The sequence below is a fragment of the Myotis yumanensis genome, unplaced genomic scaffold, assembly GCF_028538775.1.
Source record: "Myotis yumanensis isolate MYYU_CA2020_CCGP unplaced genomic scaffold, mMyoYum1.0.hap1 SCAF_22, whole genome shotgun sequence".
Lineage (NCBI taxonomy): Eukaryota > Metazoa > Chordata > Mammalia > Chiroptera > Vespertilionidae > Myotis > Myotis yumanensis.
The window spans coordinates 12,339,089-12,357,393 of record NW_027223773.1 but is presented as its reverse complement, the minus strand read 5'-3'; the positions used below and the strand labels follow the sequence as shown (position 1 = coordinate 12,357,393).

The following is an 18,305-nucleotide window of genomic DNA, read 5'->3' as shown; positions in this document are numbered from 1 at the left end:
AAATGTCTTGTCCACTTCCTAACACCTGACCATTCAAAATGTCCCTCTTTTGGAGGGACACTGTTCCAGGCACTGTTCTGGGCAGTGGGAGATTGGTGATGCGCAAGACAGACAAGGAACACAAACACACAGGGCAAGTACAGAGAAGTGTGGGCCAGGGATTCCTCCATGTTTTGAGAGTCCGGTACAGAGCAGACCTAGCACCTTGCCCGGCAGAAGGGAGGCACTCAGCAACGATGAAGTTTTGTATGCGTTTCCTGGAGCTCCACAGCCCGTCTGTGGATTTCGGTTTAAGAGTCTTGTCGCAGAGAAAAGAGAGAAGTGGTTTCTGACTCGGATGAACCGATCAGAAGAAGAAGGGTCTGAGAGGAGGAGGGACGCGTGCTAACAATGGATCATCATAAGGCAATGGCATACGTGCTGGGCAAGAGAAATCAAAAGGGCCCAATGGGCCCGGCCGGCGTGGCTCAGTGATTGAGCTTCAACCTATGAACCAGGAGGTCACGGTTCGATTCCCAGTCAGGGCACAGGCCCGGGTTGTGGGCTCGATCCTCAATGTGAGGCGTGCAGGAGGCAGCCGATCCATGATTCCCTCTCATTATTGATGTTTCTATCTCTCTCTCTCCCTCTCCCTTCCTCTCTGAAATAAAAAAATATATATATTTAAAAAACAAAGAAGGGCCAAATGGAAAAGCAGAGGGAGGGATCTCACCTGCTCGGAAGGGCTCAGCAGGGAAGGTCCCACAAGACATGAGGCAGAACCTGAGCCGAGCCTGTACTTTTCCTTTTTTAACTTTCCTGTTTGCATTTCCTTTAACAAAAGGATCACAGGACACCTGCCTGGTGCAGAAAACTTAGGAATTGTTAGAAAATGTGAAGGGAGAGAACACATCGATATCCTCACTGCCTGGAGACAGCTGGCGTACTGCATGCCTGTGCGTGCCCTGGTGCGTGTGCGCGTGTGTGTGCATGCACACGTGAGTGTGTAACAAGACGGGGAAAAATTATTCACTCTGTGGTTGAAAGAAATCATTTGCTAATTTGAGAAGTGTGATTCCAGAGGGGCATGCTGAAATCCTGTGGTCCTTAGATGGACCTCCATGGCGGTTTCTCAAACTCTGGGTCGTGAATCACTAACGGGCCATAAAATAGAAGATACGGACGGTACAGTCCATAGTAAAGTCCTGTTTTATTAAACTCTGTGTGTGTGTGTGTGTGTGTGTGTGTGTGTACAAGGCTGCAATGTCGAATTACTTTATAAATATATATATATTTTATTGATTTTTTACAGAGAGAAAGGGAGAGGGATAGAGAGTTAGAAACATCGATGAGAGAGAAACATCGATCAGCTGCCTCCTGCACACCCCCAACTGGGGATGTGCCCGCAACCAAGGTACATGCCCTTGACCGGAATCGAATCTGGGACCCTTTAGTCCGCAGGCCGACGCCCTATCCACTGAGCCAAACCGGTGAGGGCGTTTATGACATCTTTCAAAGAGCTCAAGGACAGGTTGGCTTCGGGGACAACCTGAGTCCACATGTGTGGATACAAAGTTAGAGTGTGAAGAAGGTATGATATTTGAGATACATACCTTTATCTGTATCCATATCTGTATCTATATCTATCTTCTCTATGCTTATTTTTCCCCCCCAAAAAACATGGAATCATGTAATATATACTACTTTTACCCTATTTCTCCTTGGAGATATATTTTAAACATTTGTCATGTTAATAAACACTTTTCTTACAAGTAATTTTATTGGAATTATAGAATTCTATTGTATGGGATTTTAGAATTCTATTGTAGGGAATGTAATTAGTCTGTTTATGTAATGACTCTCCTGGTGTTAGACATTTTGACCATATAATATTTTGATTTATTTTCAATATTCTTAGAAATAATCCTGCTGGAAGTCATAGTCAATAGGACTGGCCAAGTGGAGTATCATTACACTTAGTACAATCTATTGAATTATCTATTTAGGTGTCTGTGCTGTAAGGGAGAACTCTTCACCTAGCACCAAGGGCAGCGCTGGGGGTATGTGAGTGTCCTGCAGGGAGGGGGGTGAGCTGGGAGGTGAGGGGGGCTATTCATTGGCAAAGTTTAGGCGTTGGTGAGTCAGATTCAATTTCTCTTCTGATGCAATTCTTGACATTATTTCTTGGGATTTAAAATACTTAGAGTAAAAACGATTCATCTCATGTAGAAGGTCATATAAATAAACAATATATAAATTTGAAAAAAAATGTGGTCTTACTTTAGGGAAAAATTAACCAGAATGAAGCAATGACTGGCATGTGTCATTTTAACATCATCGGCTTTTAAGGCATCATGCAGGTTCATTCTCAGAGAAATCAAAAAGTGCCGCTGGGATTTAGGTCAAAGAAACAGGCACAAACAGTAAGAGGGAAAACATGACTTGATGTTCCCTTTTCGTTTCGTTACTTCTCCTGTTGCAGCCATCACTAGCCAATTTGACCTCCTAAACCAGTGGTTCTCAACCTTCCTAATGCCGCGACCCTTTAATACAGTTCCTCATGTTGTGGTGACCCCCAATTTCATTGTTACAAATTGAACATAATTAAAGCATAGTGATTAATCACAAAAACAATATGTAATTATATTTGTGTTTTCCGATGGTCTTAGGCGACCCAAAGGGGTCGCAATCCACAGGTTGAGAACCACTGTCCTAAACAGTTCTCCAATCCACCCCCTCCTCTTCATCTCTACTTCAAGTGCTCATCATTTCTGATCTAGTTTCCCTGTCTGGCTCCTTTAAAATTCATCCTGCATGCTGCCACGAGAGCAAGCTATTTGACATGCAAATCTGCTCTGATGCCCTGTTTAAAGTCCTTTATTGGCTCCCTGTCCCACAGCGCGAGCATCTCCACTGCATCCCTGCTCCCCTCTCCACTGCATCCCTGCTCCCCTCTCCACTCCACCAACACCGACCTGCTCGTAGTGCCTGCACCACCTAAGTTCACTCCTCTCCCCAGAGCTTTCTCCAGTCTCTCTTCCCAGCACCCAGCCTGGCACAGCCTCGAAAGTCAAGTTCTGGCATCCTTTATCCTGGACGTTCCCGGGCGTCTCCCAGGATGCACTTGTGCCGCTCCTCAGGGATGCTGTATGGCCACATGTGCGCCACAAAGTCTTTACCACGTGGGCCTGGGGGGCTGGCGTGAGGGCTCTGCACCCCTCTCTCCATAAACAAGAAAGAACCCGTGAAGATCAGTGACCGTCTATTTTTTTCTAGCTCCGTGGCCCGCAGGTCCAATCATGGAATAGGGATTCAGTCACTTTTGCCTGTTTGCTTTTTGTTTTGAATGGACCAAACTATACTGTAACTTAAAAAGGTTGGAAAGTAGCTTCATAAAGTCAGGTCATCCAAATCCCAATGATTTGGTAGAGAGCACGGAGCACACATATGGAATCAGCATATACTAGTATTAGTCCTATTAGCTCACAGCTTTTAAATTACAACAGTTTCATTTCCTAGAGAATGATTCATTAACAGTTTTATAGGTCAGGGACTTCAGAAATGAGAACACATGGCTCACGTTGAAGACTTCACAGACTAACGAGAGAGAAGGACACCTAATGCCGTGGGTATAGTGCGCTAAGTGCTACGAAATAGCAACCTAGAAACAGAGGGAGGAGCTAACCAGGCTCTAGAGAGCATGCCCATGTTCCTCCCCTCCCCCCACGCAACCCCCACCTCCTACCCTGGAACTGGTTCTCATGTGACCTCCCTGGAGGTCAGATCCAGACACATTGGAAGTGGGAGATTTAGAACCCAAGACAGGAGTGTGAGCTGAAGGGAAAAGGGCCAGGGGTCTCCTGGGTCTTGCCCATCTGCAGTCCCTCAGGCCTCCCTGCTCTGGGGAGAAAGGCCAAAACAGGCCAGGGTCCTCGGTGCAGCCTGATAACCCTGCCGGTGAACAGAGGCGTAATCCAAAAGGAGAAACAGGAAACGTAACTCTAACATGGTGTTTCCATGTGGCCAAGCTGGAGCACCTCCGGACAGGGGCTCAGAAATGATGCCTGTAAAGTGGGGGAATCACACTTTGAACAAGAACTGAGCATCTCTCCCAAGGGCTGTCCTGCCCGACCACATAAAGGAAGAGAAGTGTTCACTGCCTCAGTTTCATGTTATCTCCTTTATCTGTGATACCAAGTCATTAGCATTCTGGAAAATGTCAAATGTAGCTCTTAGAAAATTTGCAACTTAACTATTTTTCTTTCATATATCAGCCCACTGGGGAAACCAAAAGCTTGGAAACTATAGAACTCATTCCCAATCCATAACTCATCCCAAATGACTACCCTAAAATTCGTACAAAGTCATTTATGTAACTGCTAACAACCTTAACAAGCAGAGCCACTAAACATGACCCACAGATCTTGCAAAATAAGGACCAACTAATAACACAATGAGTCGTTCAGTGGCCTAAACACAGGGAGCAGCCATTCTAGTTTTAATGAGATCAAAGCATCTATAATAAAAGCGTAATATGCTAATTAGACCGGATGTCCTTCCGACATCCTTTGGACAACCTTCCGGATGAAGCTGGGGCTGCTAAGAAAGCCCGGATCCTGGGGGCCAGAGGGAAGCCGGTGCCGGCAGCCGGGAGAAGGAAGGCCTAATCTTGCACGAATTTCATGCATTGGGCCTCTAGTATTTTACAGTTGTGAGGAGTATTTATTGAGTGCTCGCTGGATGTAAATCATCATACAATAAAGCTTCAGATTTATATTATTTAATGACAGTAATTAGACACACAAGTATTGAGTGGGGTTTTTTCCAATGTGAAGATATAGATGAGAGGTTGAAAATATTTTTTAATGTATTTTTTATTGATTTCAGAGAGAAAAGAAGAGGAAGATAGAGATCGAAACATCAATGATGAGAGAGAATCTTTGACCGGCTGCCTCCTGCAGGCCTCCCACTGGGGATTGAGCCTGCAACCTGGACATGTGCCCTTGTCTAGAATCGAACCCAGGATCATTCAGTCTGCAGGCCGACGCTCTAGCCACTGAGCCACACCAGCTAGGGCTGTAAAATATTTTTTAAAGTTTAATACACATATCAACCTGTTTTGGTCTCATTATTTTTTCCCTTCTACAGTTTTCAGAGACTGGACAAGATGAGCTAGGAGATTTAAAAAAAAAAAAAAAGGTTGCATGTTCATTAACTAAGTGCCTGGCCCACTGTTACGAACTGGAGAGACAGAGATGAGCACAGTGTGTTTCCTGGGCTTAAGGAGTTCATGGTCGAAGGAGTCAGACTTGCCAGGGATGATGACGCTGCGCTTGATCAGAGGTGTTTGAACAAAGCGTTCTGCAGAGAGCAGAGTTAAGAAAGGCTTTGCTGACGATGTGAGAGCTGACCTGGTGCTGAGATGTGAGGGCTCCGGACAGAGAAGGGACAGGCATCCGGGCTGCCGGAAGCACAGCAAGAGCGTCTGGCCTGAATTCTCCAAGGCGAGTCCTGCGCATCTTTTCAATCCCTGAGCCCAGGACAGGTCCTACCACAGCTGGCACGCAGTAGACATCTGAATAGCATATGTATAAACAATGACTGAACCAATCAATAAATTGATGAACGCCAGTCTTCTTTCTCTATATATTCAGAAATGATTCTAGATCTCAGAAAAAGGAAGACCGTAATGACAACAAAAAATCCCTTTGGACCCCAGCCGGTGTGGCTCAGTGGTTGAGCGCTGACCCATGAACCAAGAGGTCCGTGGTTCGATGCCCGGTCAGGGCACATGCCCGGGTTGTGGGTTTGATCCCCAGTGGGGGATGTGCAGGAGGCAGCCGATTGGTGTGTCTCATCCATGTTTCCATCTCTCTATCCCTCTCCCCTCTTCTCTCTCTAAAATCAATAAAAACATATTTTTTTTAAAAAATCTATTAAAAAATCCTCTTGGCGAGCCCATGAACCGAGGAAAATAGCCAGCAAGGTGGTAAAAGTGGCAGCCTCGTCCAGGATCTATTCCTCTGTCAGCCATTCCTCGGCACAGCCTCAGTGGCCTGGACCACCCGTGGGTAACAGGCTCGCAGTGTTGGCGTGCGGGTGTATGCAGCAGCGACAGCCACGGGCAGCCCTTCCTGCCTAGGAGTTAGAAAGCAGGGACTTGGAATCACGCCGCACACTACAACAGAAAGGAAATGATGCGAGATACACCCAGGGCTGAGGGGAGCAAAGATGAAGACGGAGCGAGGGAGAGCCATTCGGGTCCCAGGAAGTGCCACGGGTCACGTCCACACCGAGTGCGGTGGTATCTCCAGAGACACCCTGCCCACCGCTTGTAGCCTTCAAGCCACATCCTCATTCCCTTGTCTGTAAAGTTTTAAACATTTACACATATTTTTTCTTTTATTCATATTTTCATGAAAGGCAACGGAAACATTACAACTGATGAATAATTCCTAAAACTTCTCAAGGCTTTTACTATACAGATGAGCATTCTGACTCTCCAAAGAGTAGACAGTTCACACAATCTGTCCTCAGACTAAGACATCCTCTTCTCAGAGGCCATTTGTAGGGCTGATTGCCCACGTAACGTGTATGGGGAACTGCTGCCCCCCTCTGGGCCAGAGCGAATGCGGCCAAGGAGGGAAGAGGCAGTAAGGCGGCACGTGGTGCGGGTGAAGCAGCTGTGTGCTATAATCGTCATCTTGATAAACACTATGACCCACTTAAGGAAAGTGGAATGGATGCCTAGACCAAAACATAAAATAAATAACAGGAAGAGTGGAAGGGCTCCATTCTCCCAATTTAGGGAGAGGATGGTTGTTCATTACTTATTGATTTGTTCATTCCTTGCTTAGGAAGGAGACTTCATGCATCCATGTACCCTTTAAGAGCAAGGGATGGGTTTTTAAAAAATATTTTTTTATTGATTTCGGAGAGGGAGAGAGGGTAGGAGGGAGAGAGAAACATCAATGATGAGAGAAAATCGTTGCTTGGCTGCCTCCTGCACGCCCCCTACTGGGGATTGAGCCCCAAACTCAGGAATAGAACTATGACCTCCTTGTTCATAGGTGGATGCTCAATCACCAAGCCATGCCAGCCAGGCAAGGAATGGGTTTTTAATCCAAGAGTTCACCTAAACCCATTTTGAAACCATTGCATTTTTCATCAGTATTTTTCCTAAGAAAGCAATCCTTCTAGGACTTTAAGCAAGGAGCAGATCAACTCCCTAAAGAAAGCAGGCGGAAGCCCTGAACATCCCTGAATGCAGAGCAGGTCACCCGGAAACCTGACCATGAAGGGCGACCTGCTAGGCTGAGCAGCAGCCACTGCTTCTGCTTGGCATAAGAATGCTCCACAGGCCCAGCTCGGAGGCGGGAGGCTGGCCTTCCTCCCCAGGGGAAGAGAAAGCAACAAGGAACAAAGACCTTCCCTTCTGCCTCCAGATCTGTCTCTGGTACGAAAGAAAAATTGTGCATGGAGAATGCAATGCTGAGCCGGCCGGCGTGGCTCAGCGGTTGAGCGTCAGTCTATGAACCAGGAGGTCACGGTTTGATTCCCGGTCAGGGCACATGCCCGGGTTGCAGGCTCGATCCCCAATGGGGGGTGTGCAGGAGGCAGCTGATCAATGGTTCTCTCTCATCATTGATGTTTCTCTCTCTCTCTTCCTCTCTGATATAAGAATATACACATATATATTTTTAGAAAATGCAATGCAGATTCTTCTTATAAAACTAGTTAGGATACTGTCCATCTCCATCTGTCTGACCCTAGTACTTCCTTGCAAGGCCCAGCAGAAGCTCTCTGATGGACAGCACTTGCCCTGGTCTCCGCATGAGCCAACGCCTCCTTTTCTGCTACGTGGATGAATGACGCCCAGGGCACACTCGGTACAATGGCCACTGGCAGCCACTCTCCACGCTGACTGGGCCCAGCTGCTCCCACCCCTTCCGCTTCCCAAGGTCGCTTGTGTTTCTTCCCAAACCTGTTTTCGCTGCTTACATCAGCATCATTAATTTTTAGTGAACTCAGAGATATGGCTGTTAAAAAAAGAGTTTGCTGAATCTATGAAAAGAGGAGAATCGTTTAGAAAGAGTCAACGAAGCCGAGTGTTTTAAAGGGCTGCCCAATGAGGTGTGCAGGCAAGGCCTGCGGGGGCTCGGGGAACGGGTCAGGGGAATGTGACTTCTCATGGAGGCTGCCCAGCCAGGCGCTGTCCTCGGCTGGTCCAGAGAAACCAGAGGTGGGGGCATCAACAGAGGCGATTCTGGTGGGGTTTTCTGGGGAAAACGAAGTGCACCCCAAACCAGGGGATGTGTACACAAAGGAAATGTCTTGGCCCAACACATACATCAGACAGGCCTTGGTAGGGTTTCCCCACCTTCCCATTAACCGTCCAACTTCTGGTCTCAAGCTTATGGGGTAAGACAGTTTCCACTGAACACCTAATTATGTGTCTGCACTGAACAGTTTCCTCCTGATCAGTAGTCCCGGGCTGCCTCCCTGTTCCAGGAACATCTCCATGATAGAGGAGGTGCGTAGGAAACACCAGACCACAAGTCAGGAAACGGATTCTGGCCGCTGCCTGAACTGTGTGCGGTCTTGAAGTCACGTGTCTCTTTGGGCCTCAGTTTTCTCAATTATAAAGGAATTTTATAATTGGGGTGAGAACAGAGGGTGCGCGGTAGATGCTAAGGAGGAGTCGGACTATATAATCTTCCAGGCCTCTTCTGATTCTTTAAAATACCACCCTAGGCAATTCAGCTCATATAAGATGGACAGGGTTCCATAAAATAATTATTAATTATTATTTGGAATACAAATCATAAATATTTGGAAAAATATAAATTCATTGTTAAGAATAAGTAACTTTTCTTGAGAAAAGTAAAGTTATTTAGAAATTTTAAGCACAAAGAAGAGAATATATATATATATGTATATATATAATTATTCAAATAAGATTTGAATTACCAACATAAAATTGATATTTTTGTAATTTCAGAATGAGAAGTCTCCAAGATGTTAGAGCTCAACTGCTTATACTTTCTTGAATAAAAAACTATTTTTATTATTTTACAATTCCAAAGTAGATTACAAAGCTGTAGTTCTGGGAATAGTAAGCAATATGAAACTGTTTGAATACTTTGCAGTATTCATTTTGCAAATGCAAACCTACAAACAATTACTGACTGGAGAAGAACTATTCAAAGTCACAGGTGCTACCTTCCTTAAAACCTTGTTCTGCTACAGAGCTGAAACGAAAAATTAAGCTCCAGACTCAACTTCAGTCACAACTGCATTTTTTTTTTAACAGCAACAAGGCTTAACAAAAATACGTGTCTCTAGATAAAAAGAAAATTACTGAAGGGCACTGCCTAACATGCTGTTTTGATATTTCTTTCATTTTAATTATGAGAATGATGCCTGAATTACTCTTTGTGCCACAGAAATTACACAAAGATAAGAGATTTAGGTCTAAGTACATATCACCTTTTAAAACAACCATTTGCCACTTGTAAGTGGGAAAAGTTAGCAGCGTAAGATTCAGTTTACATGCTGCCTTGGAGTAGGTATCAACTTCGTTTTCTTCTCTGATTCAGCTATTCCAAGAGTCTGAAAATATTTCATTAAAAATTCATGTGTTAGCCACACAAATGGCAAATATTGAAAAATTAGAATATAAATAAAAAATAATAAAAATAGTAAGTGCACTAACACGGGAGCGGAAGGAAGACAGGAGGGGGAGGCGCGACTTGAGAGGGAGAGAGATTGAAACACCCGCTTTCTATTCCGGACCGTGTACAGCAGCTGACCCAGCAAGCGGAAGCCAAATATATTCTCGGGCTCCGACAGGATTCGTTTGCTATCCTGGCATTACTCTGACTATATTCTCCCTAGTGATATTTCCTGACGGACAATGCCAGCCTCACCAGAGCTTCCACGGGAGAGCTGTGGGTCCTGGGGGGCATTCCTGGAGTCGGCCTGCCTTGGGGGCCCACTGACTGGGGGTGGGAAACCTTCCCAGGGCACAGAGGCACGCAACCATGGCAACCTCATCCCCCCACGCATCCTTCCCCAACCCCACCCCCTTATTAAAAAATATATTTTTATTGATTTCAGAGAGAAAGGGAGAGGGAGAGAGAGAAATATCAATGATGAGAGAGAATTATTGATTAGCTGCCTCCTGCAGGCCCCACACTGGGGATCGAGCCCACAATCCAGGCATGTGCCCTGACCAGGAATCAAACCCTGACCTCCTGGTTCCTAGGCCCAAGCTCAACCACTGAGCCACGCTGGCCCGGCCCCAAACCCCTTTGAATGAATTAGCCCCTGGTCTAATTCACAAGTTAAAGGCCGGCCTAATCCCCACTTCACTAACTCAGCCAACCTGCTTCCTCGTTGTTCTTTTCATAAGAGTCAGTCCATGTCCAACAGCAAGCTAGTATCTACCTTATTCCACCGCAACCCTTGCCATGTCAGTGTCACTGAGAAAAAGTCACTTGCCTTGTTACACGCAGCCACACGCAGCCACAGACACACACGTGTCCCCGCATCAGAATAAAACACAAGAGAGTCCCCTACACCACAGGGACTGCGGGAACTATTTTGGAAATATGAAAGATCTGTTTGTGCAGCCTATGAAAACATCCCTCTGCCTCAGAACGAGGGTCCCTCCTCATTGCTCACTGATTATTCCTATAGAATTTAAATTGTACATGAAATTGTAATGAGGCCTTGTTTAATGTAAATTGATTGTCTCCATTATTAGGAAATGGATTTGAATTTTAATGGACTCTGTTGCTGGAGATGCGCCAACTAAATCAGCACAGACTCTAACGGCTCTAACTGCTGGAGGCGCTCAGCCGCCATCTCTATGAACCAGGGAGGCCGTGTGGCTCACAATTGGCCCTAACGTGGTCCAGGCGGTTAGCAAGCTTTTCTTCGTGCAGAAGAAATCAGCCGTTAACTTTCTATATTGGACGATTCTGTGATGGTGAGGCTGTAATTTGGTTTTTCTCTCTCTAAAAAAAAGGGTAAGATCCACATGCCAGCAGCAAGGACTTTGTGGCTTTTTATGAAATGTTCTTTCTGCAGATGAGGCTACTGTGAAAATCAGGGATTGCCCCCGAAGGAGGGACAGACATAAAAGCCAGTGGGTCACGAGCACGAGGTCACACTGAGCGACACTGAGGGATGGCCCCCCGGGAACGGGCTGCAGACACACCCAGCAGCACGCCACGCCCTTACTGCCTGGCCCACCTCCTTTATTTTATTTTATTTTTAAAAAAATATATTTTTATTGATTTCAGAGAGGAAGGGAGAAGGAGAGAGAGACAGAAACATCAGTGATGAGAGAGAATCATGGATGGGCTGCCTCCTGCACACCCCACTCTGGGGATCGAGCCCGCAACCCGGGGAAGGGGCCTGACCGGGAATTGAACTGTGACCTCCTGGTTCATAGGTCGACACTCAACCACTGAGCCATGCCGGCCAGACCTGACCGCTCTCCTTTATAAAAGCACAGGGTCTATGAAGTCAAGCTGGTCTCCGTACTTCCCAGTGCAGCCAGCGCAAACCTCAGCTGCTCTGCTCTCCAGATGGCTGCAACCTTTTCATAGTTAAATTACAGCCATTGGCACTGGAGGGACGGTCGCACATCTGCCCGACGCCGCCAGCCTCCCCAGATCTGATTCTCAAACCCTCGGCCCGAGACACACTCTGGGTGCCGGTATAAAACCGCCTCTGGTATAACATGACCACCTATCACTACTCGGCCACAAATAGGCATCAGCCAAAACCATCCGGCATTTATTGTAACTGCTCTCTACTTGAGATACTTTAGGAATGGAAAATAGAAGGTTTTATTCACTTCAATCCTGACAGACCCTCTTTTCTTTCACCATGGAAACTGGCAGTATTATCTAGACATAACTACAGATGTTATATGCAGCCTATACATTAAGATTTGGGGCTGTGAAGAAAAATTCTTTAATTCCTCCAGCTTTTCTGAATGAAGTTCTATGATGCTAAAGAATCAAGCTGATGACATGGCATTCTTTTTAACAACCCAGTTCAGAAAGGGCGAGAAATGATGACCAGCCACAGTCTTGATTGATTCCTTCCTGAATGCTGATCTGAGTTGTGCAAAACCCCTCGATGTTAGGGTAGCTCATTGTCTCCATGTCCTTCAGCTGTTTAAAGAACAGTTCCCTGGCACTAGACGGCTGCTTAAAATCCATGTTGTGTAACTTGGAAGGCTCAGGTTTTAGATAACACAGCCTCACAGTGTGAGTCTGATACAATACCACTGGAAGGCACACCATTTTACTGCGTGAGAGTATAAAATCGGGCCACAAGTGTGCACTTAGAGATAAAGAACCAATGCAAAGCAAGAGAACCATGAAAAGACAAAGGGAAAGTATGTGAAAGTGAGGGGGGCACCCAACCAAGAAGGAGAAGGTGAGGAAGTAGCAGAGAAGTAGCGCTGGTGGTTAGAAAACAATTGAGCGTAACAGCATATTTGGCATCTTAATACCCACCCACCCCAGACGCCTGCCCCAGCCCCCACATTTGCAGCCGGTCAGCAATGCCTCAGCTAGATGGGTGTCTACTTTCTCCTAAAGACACAGTTGCCCAGCATATAAACATTCAAATTTGCATACAGCCCTGGCCGGTTTGGCTCAGTGGTTAGAGTGTCACCCCCCTGACTAAAGGGTCTTGGGTTCGATTCCAGTCAAGGGCACGTACTTTGGTTGCAGGCTTGATCCCCAGGCCTGGTCGGGGCACATGGGGGAGGCAACCAATCAACCAATCGATATGTCTCTCTCACATCGATGTTTCTCTCTGCCTCTAAACCAGTGGTTCTCAACCTTGGCTGCACATTAGAATCACCTGGGATTGTTTTTAAAATCCTGATTTCTGGGCCTCATCCTCCGGAAATTCTGTTTCTTTGTTATGGGGTGGGGCCACAACATTAGTAACAAAGAAACAGAATTTCCGGAGGATGAGGCCCAGACATCAGGATTTTAAAAAGATTCCCAGGTGATTCTAATGTGCAGCCAAGGTTGAGAACCACTGCTCTACACCTTCCTTCCTCTCTCTCTAAAAATCAATGGAAAGAATATCCTCAGGTGAGGATTAACAACAACAAAACTTGGCATATCGTGGAAAAGAGTGGCTCAAAAGCCACTTTAGTGCTGCTTTTCTATATTTCCGCAAAATGGTAAGTGGTTCTGCCCCTGTACACACACACACACACACACACACACACACACACACACACACTACATGGGTCACAGCCATTTGCAAAATGAATTAATTTCTAGAAAAAAACACTCAGAAAATATCACTCTATATCATAAAGATATTATCCCAAAACCAAACATTCCCTTTAATCTGTTAAGTTCCCATCGCCAACAGTCTGCATGCTATCCCTGCTGAAAACAACTCATGAAATTGCTTTTCCTCCATAATATGCTCTTGTCCCAAACAGAGGAAGAGGCTTTCAGCACAGGCTGCTCTTTTCAAGTACAAGTGGGGCCTTGACTTACGAGTTTAATTCCTTCTTCCGAGACCAAGCTCGTTAAGGAGCTCGTTAACTCAAATTACTCTGTCAACTCAATGCAAAAAATCTGCCAAGAGACAGCTGGTATCTCAAAAAACTCGTTAGTCGGGACACTCGTAAGTCAAGGCCCCACTGTACTTTCTGAAAATAGTGAACAGTCTTAATTCTCCCCAATCTGAAATATCAAATGAGATAAAAATCAATCATCTATTTCCTATTTTAACATTTGTTTCTGGGGAATAAAATTCCTATTAGAAAAATACTACCAATTTATTAAAGATCATTCTGAGGTTAGTTTATAGAAGACCAATTTTAAACTCATTACTAGTTACCTTTCAATCAACAGCTCCATGTCTTCAGTCAATAGTTTTTATGCAAACAATTTAGATAATAATTAATATAAGAAAAAAACACATGTGACGCTGTGTAAGTGACAGAACAGCCAGACAGCTGGGGGTTGTGACAGAGAACTTGACCACATGAGTCCATGTGAGCCCGCTCAGCAGTCTTCACCGGCTCGAGGGCTCGTTACCTCTGCATACACTGTGGGGCTCACACGGATCTATATTCTATGGGGAAATATACGAACCGATGCTCACTCTACAATATAACTAGTAGGACATTTACACAATGGAGTACTATGCAGCTGTAAAAAAGAGGGACCTCTTTCCCTTTGGGACAGCATGGATGAACCTGGAGACTATCATGCTAAGTGAAATAAGCCAATCTGAGAAAGACAAATATCACATGATCTCACTTATTTGTAGAATCTAATAAGCAAAATGAATTAACCAACAAAATAAGACCAGAAGCATGGAGGCGTGGAACAGACTGACATACCTTGATGTGGGGTTGGGGGGATGAGAAGAGATAAACCAAAGAACTTATCTATATATATAAAAGCCTAATATGCAAATTGACTGAACAGCTGGTGGAACAACCAGTCGCTATGACGTGCACTGACCACTAAGGGGCAGACGCTCAATGCAGGAGCCGCCCCAGCCTGCAGGGCCAAGCCAGCCAAGGTAGGTGCAGTGGGGGCCCCCCTATCGCCCCACCGGTCACCCCACAGATCAGCCCTGATCGCCAGCCAGGCCTAGGGACCCTACCCGTGCACGAATTTCATGCACCGGGCCTCTTGTATACTTGTATGCATAGCCCATGGACACGGGCAATATGGTGGTGAAGACCTGGGGGCGTGATAGGGCCTAGGAGGAGGGGATTAAGGGGGGAAATGGAAGATATCTGTAATACTATCAACAATAAAAATATGTTTAAAAAATAAAAATAAAACATAAATAGAAAATAATGCCACTGCTATCCTTAACACAAATTTTCTGGATGGCCTCTGTAGACACCAGGAGCTCCAAACCAGTTGTTGAAAAATGTCATTTTCCTGACTTTACAACTTTAATGACCTCGGCAACCAGAATTTACTACATTCACATCCACTCTGGCTTAACACAAAAATTCTCTGCTCCCAAATGCCCCTCCCAGTGCACATTCCCGCCACCGCGTGGCTGGTCTGTCTGCCTTGCTTTTTCCACTCTCCCTTTCACATCTCGTAAAATAGAGGTTGAAATCTGCTATGTCAGTTTTTCTACTCACACTCACTTTTCTGTCCACTCTGATATGGTTTCTGCACTGAATCTTCTACTAAAAATATTTTTGTAAATGTAACCAGTGATGCCCATTCATTAAGCCCAACGATAGTCAATATTTTAGACTGTGGGCCAAAAGGTCATGGTCTCTGCCTCAGCTGCTCCACCCTGACACTGTCGTGTGGACGAGCACGTGCAGGTTCCTGAGCCACACACGGAGGCTGCGGCGGGGGCACAGTTTGCCGATCCCGCTACCAAAGGCTAGTGATCCCTACCCTGTTGCGGACAGATTCATTTCAGCTGTTATTTTCTCATGGAAACTTTTCCTGGTCAAGACAAATCTTCTCATAAAATGTGCTTGCACCACAAAGTACATTTCTCTTTCATAGAACTGAGCCTTACTGCAATTGATTAGATATTTATAAAATTATTCATCAACATTCATCTGCCCCGCAAGGCTGGAAGCTCTTCCAGTTTCCCAATTAGACTGGGAACGGTATTTACTTTGCTGTTATGTTCCCAGCAGGTGGTGCAGAACATGACACATAACAGCAATCAATAAATATTTGTCAGAGTGAATGACTGATGAATTTGCTACCTGGCCCTCAGCTGGCAACCTGATCTTCCTGAGCCTGCCTTCTCCATCTGCAAACGGCAGTGATACCAACAGCTACCTTCCAGCTTTGCTTCAAGGTAAGACATTTGGGGACTTGAAAGCAAAATACAAATGTAATGGCTGGCCCTCTTGCTGGGAATGGGTTTTGTTGATATAAAGGTTGTAAAAACCAAGTCAAAATCAAAACGAAGACAACTGTGTGGACAGAGACCACGTGTGACTCCCAAGGCCCAAAATATTTTACTCTCTGGTCCTGGCAGAAACACTCCCCCACCCCCGCCCCCCGGAAGGCTGACTGCTGTTGTCACGTGTGCAGTGTGGACGCCAGCACCCATGGAGGCCTGTTCACTGTGTGGTGCAAAACACTGGAATTCATCCTTACACAGAAATTATAGATGATACATCTACAGGAAGTAAGGGGCTGTGTTTGTTACGAAAATACTGCACAGAAAAGGAAAGGAGTTTGGAGTCAAAAGATGAAGATCAAGTTTAAACTCTACACTTAATCAGCCGCCTTGAGCAAATTCATCAGTCTCTCTGAGCTTGCGCTTCTTCATCTGGAAAAGAGTCAATGTCGTGATGCTGTCGAGTAGATGGCTAGTATGAGCCACGTGCTTTCTATGTTACTTTTGATCTTTATGTTCAACTGCAAAGTGGGTTTTATTAGCCCCAATACAGATGAAGAAACCGATGCTCAGAGAGGGTAAGCAACCTGCTCACAGTAACACCACTGAGGAGAACCAGAGGGTCTGGAGTCCAGTCCTGCCTCTAGCAACACTCTCAGTACCACCTCTGCTTAGATATTGGACCTTCTTAGGCCTGCTACATGATTCATCTTACAAAAAGCCTACAGAACCTAATTTCTGGAGGAGAACTTTTGAAATTCCTCCATATCACATTACCAAAATACATTTTAAAGGTGACGGTTTTCCTACAGTGTTCTGCATTACATCTACTCCTATGTATTTAGAGAACAGTTAAGAGGAGGTGTGCTCTCGTCTTAACTGTTCTCTGTGTATTATAAGAATAGCCTAAGCGGAGAAAGCATAAATACATAAAAGTAGGGGGTTTGGAGCACGTCCCTTAAGTAGCCGAGTAATCATGGACTCTATTTATTGCACAGCAATTCCTAGTCTGTTTATGAACCAAACAGGTTTATGTGGCAGGTCAGGTGACTGTTAAAGCTTTCTTACCTTTGCTTCATGATCTCATGGAGTCTCCCGTGTTGGACGCACTGCTCCTCCAACTCATCGTTTCTTTCCTGTAACTTTTTCAGTTTGCCGTATGCGTACTTCTTCTCCTGACTGAGCTGAGCTGTTGCAGATCTAGAGAAGTGAGAGCACAAAAATAAGAACTGTTGGAGGTTCTTACTGCTAGAGCTTGTTTTGATTGCATAACCTTCATATTGTCTGAAACTCCATATTTAAACATATCAGTGAAAATAAAAAAGTTATGTAAAGTAACATATCAGAAATTGTAAACTGTCTGGAAGAGGGGTCTATATGGCAGAGACTCGAGCGGCAGACAGATAAAGGAGTAACAACTTACTCTAACAGAGATGGCTTCTCCAACCAGACAACAATGACAATGATCAAATCCCTTTTTAAAAAGGCCATCATTCATTTATCGAATAGTTACTGAGTTGTCTATTTTAGGCCAGCAGCAGGCTGTTAATGGAGCAACCCCACATATAATTTCTATAATAGAGAGTAGTTTCTTTTAAGTACCACCGCTCATTTAATGGCACACGATTAAATCATATAGTTTCAAAAGGCATAATATTGACAACTGGCAGTCCTCTGCCCCTGGATCCCCTACCCAGCTGAGCAGTGACAAATACTTTCAAAAATTTTAAAGCTATTTCTTCTGGTATTTATCTTTATATTTCTTAATTTGCTTACATCAATACCTCATATTTCATTAATTAAAATTTTATACTGATCCATTATGGTAGAGGAAGATCAAACTCTTTTTATATGCCCTCTACTCCCATCTCCACCTTGTCAATGTCATTATTAGCATTTTAACTTGTGGCTAAATCGTTATCAGTATTTATGTTATAAAGACTACCTACGTATTGATCCTTGCTAAGTGGTATATTATGATTACACTAGAGGCCCAGCGCACGAAATCGTGGGAGACCCAGAGTCCCTCCTGCCGCCACCGTGGGACCCATCAATGCACCTCCTGGTGACAGGTCGTTTGGTCGTTCCTGCGTTACGGCCACTGGCCTTTTATATATAAGATTTGCATTTGTGTACATTTATTTTGCCCAAACGCGTGGGCTTCAGTGTAAGAGCAACTGAGCGGCAAGCTATCTCTTCCTGTGGGAGATTCCCAATAGCAGTATCTGTACTCCTTCCCGCTGTGGCCTTTCTGTTTCTCAAGAGAAGTTGCCTCCAGTTTCCTGCCTCCTATGTACAACCCGACTGTCAGTGGCCGAGGAGCTGGGCGGAAATAGAGGGCGGGGATCTCACCTTTCTGAATGCAGGCTTTCTCCTAGTCCCTCCATTCTAACGTCAGCGCCCCTATTTTACCCAGAGCC

At 45.2% G+C, this 18,305-nt stretch overlaps 1 protein-coding gene across 5 annotated transcripts in view; it reads right to left on the bottom strand.

The window, feature by feature from the left end:
- Positions 1-18,305, bottom strand: part of SDCCAG8 (SHH signaling and ciliogenesis regulator SDCCAG8) — a 205,974-nt gene that overhangs the window by 50,846 nt on the left and 136,823 nt on the right. For 4 of the 5 annotated variants that reach the window (XM_070401360.1, XM_070401363.1, XM_070401361.1 and 1 more), the window contains one exon: positions 16,954-17,085. In XM_070401360.1, coding sequence (XP_070257461.1) covers positions 16,954-17,085 — 132 coding nt within the window. Of the gene's footprint in view, positions 1-16,953; positions 17,086-18,305 lie in introns of those variants that run through there. The other variant, XM_070401364.1, reaches the window with a different exon arrangement.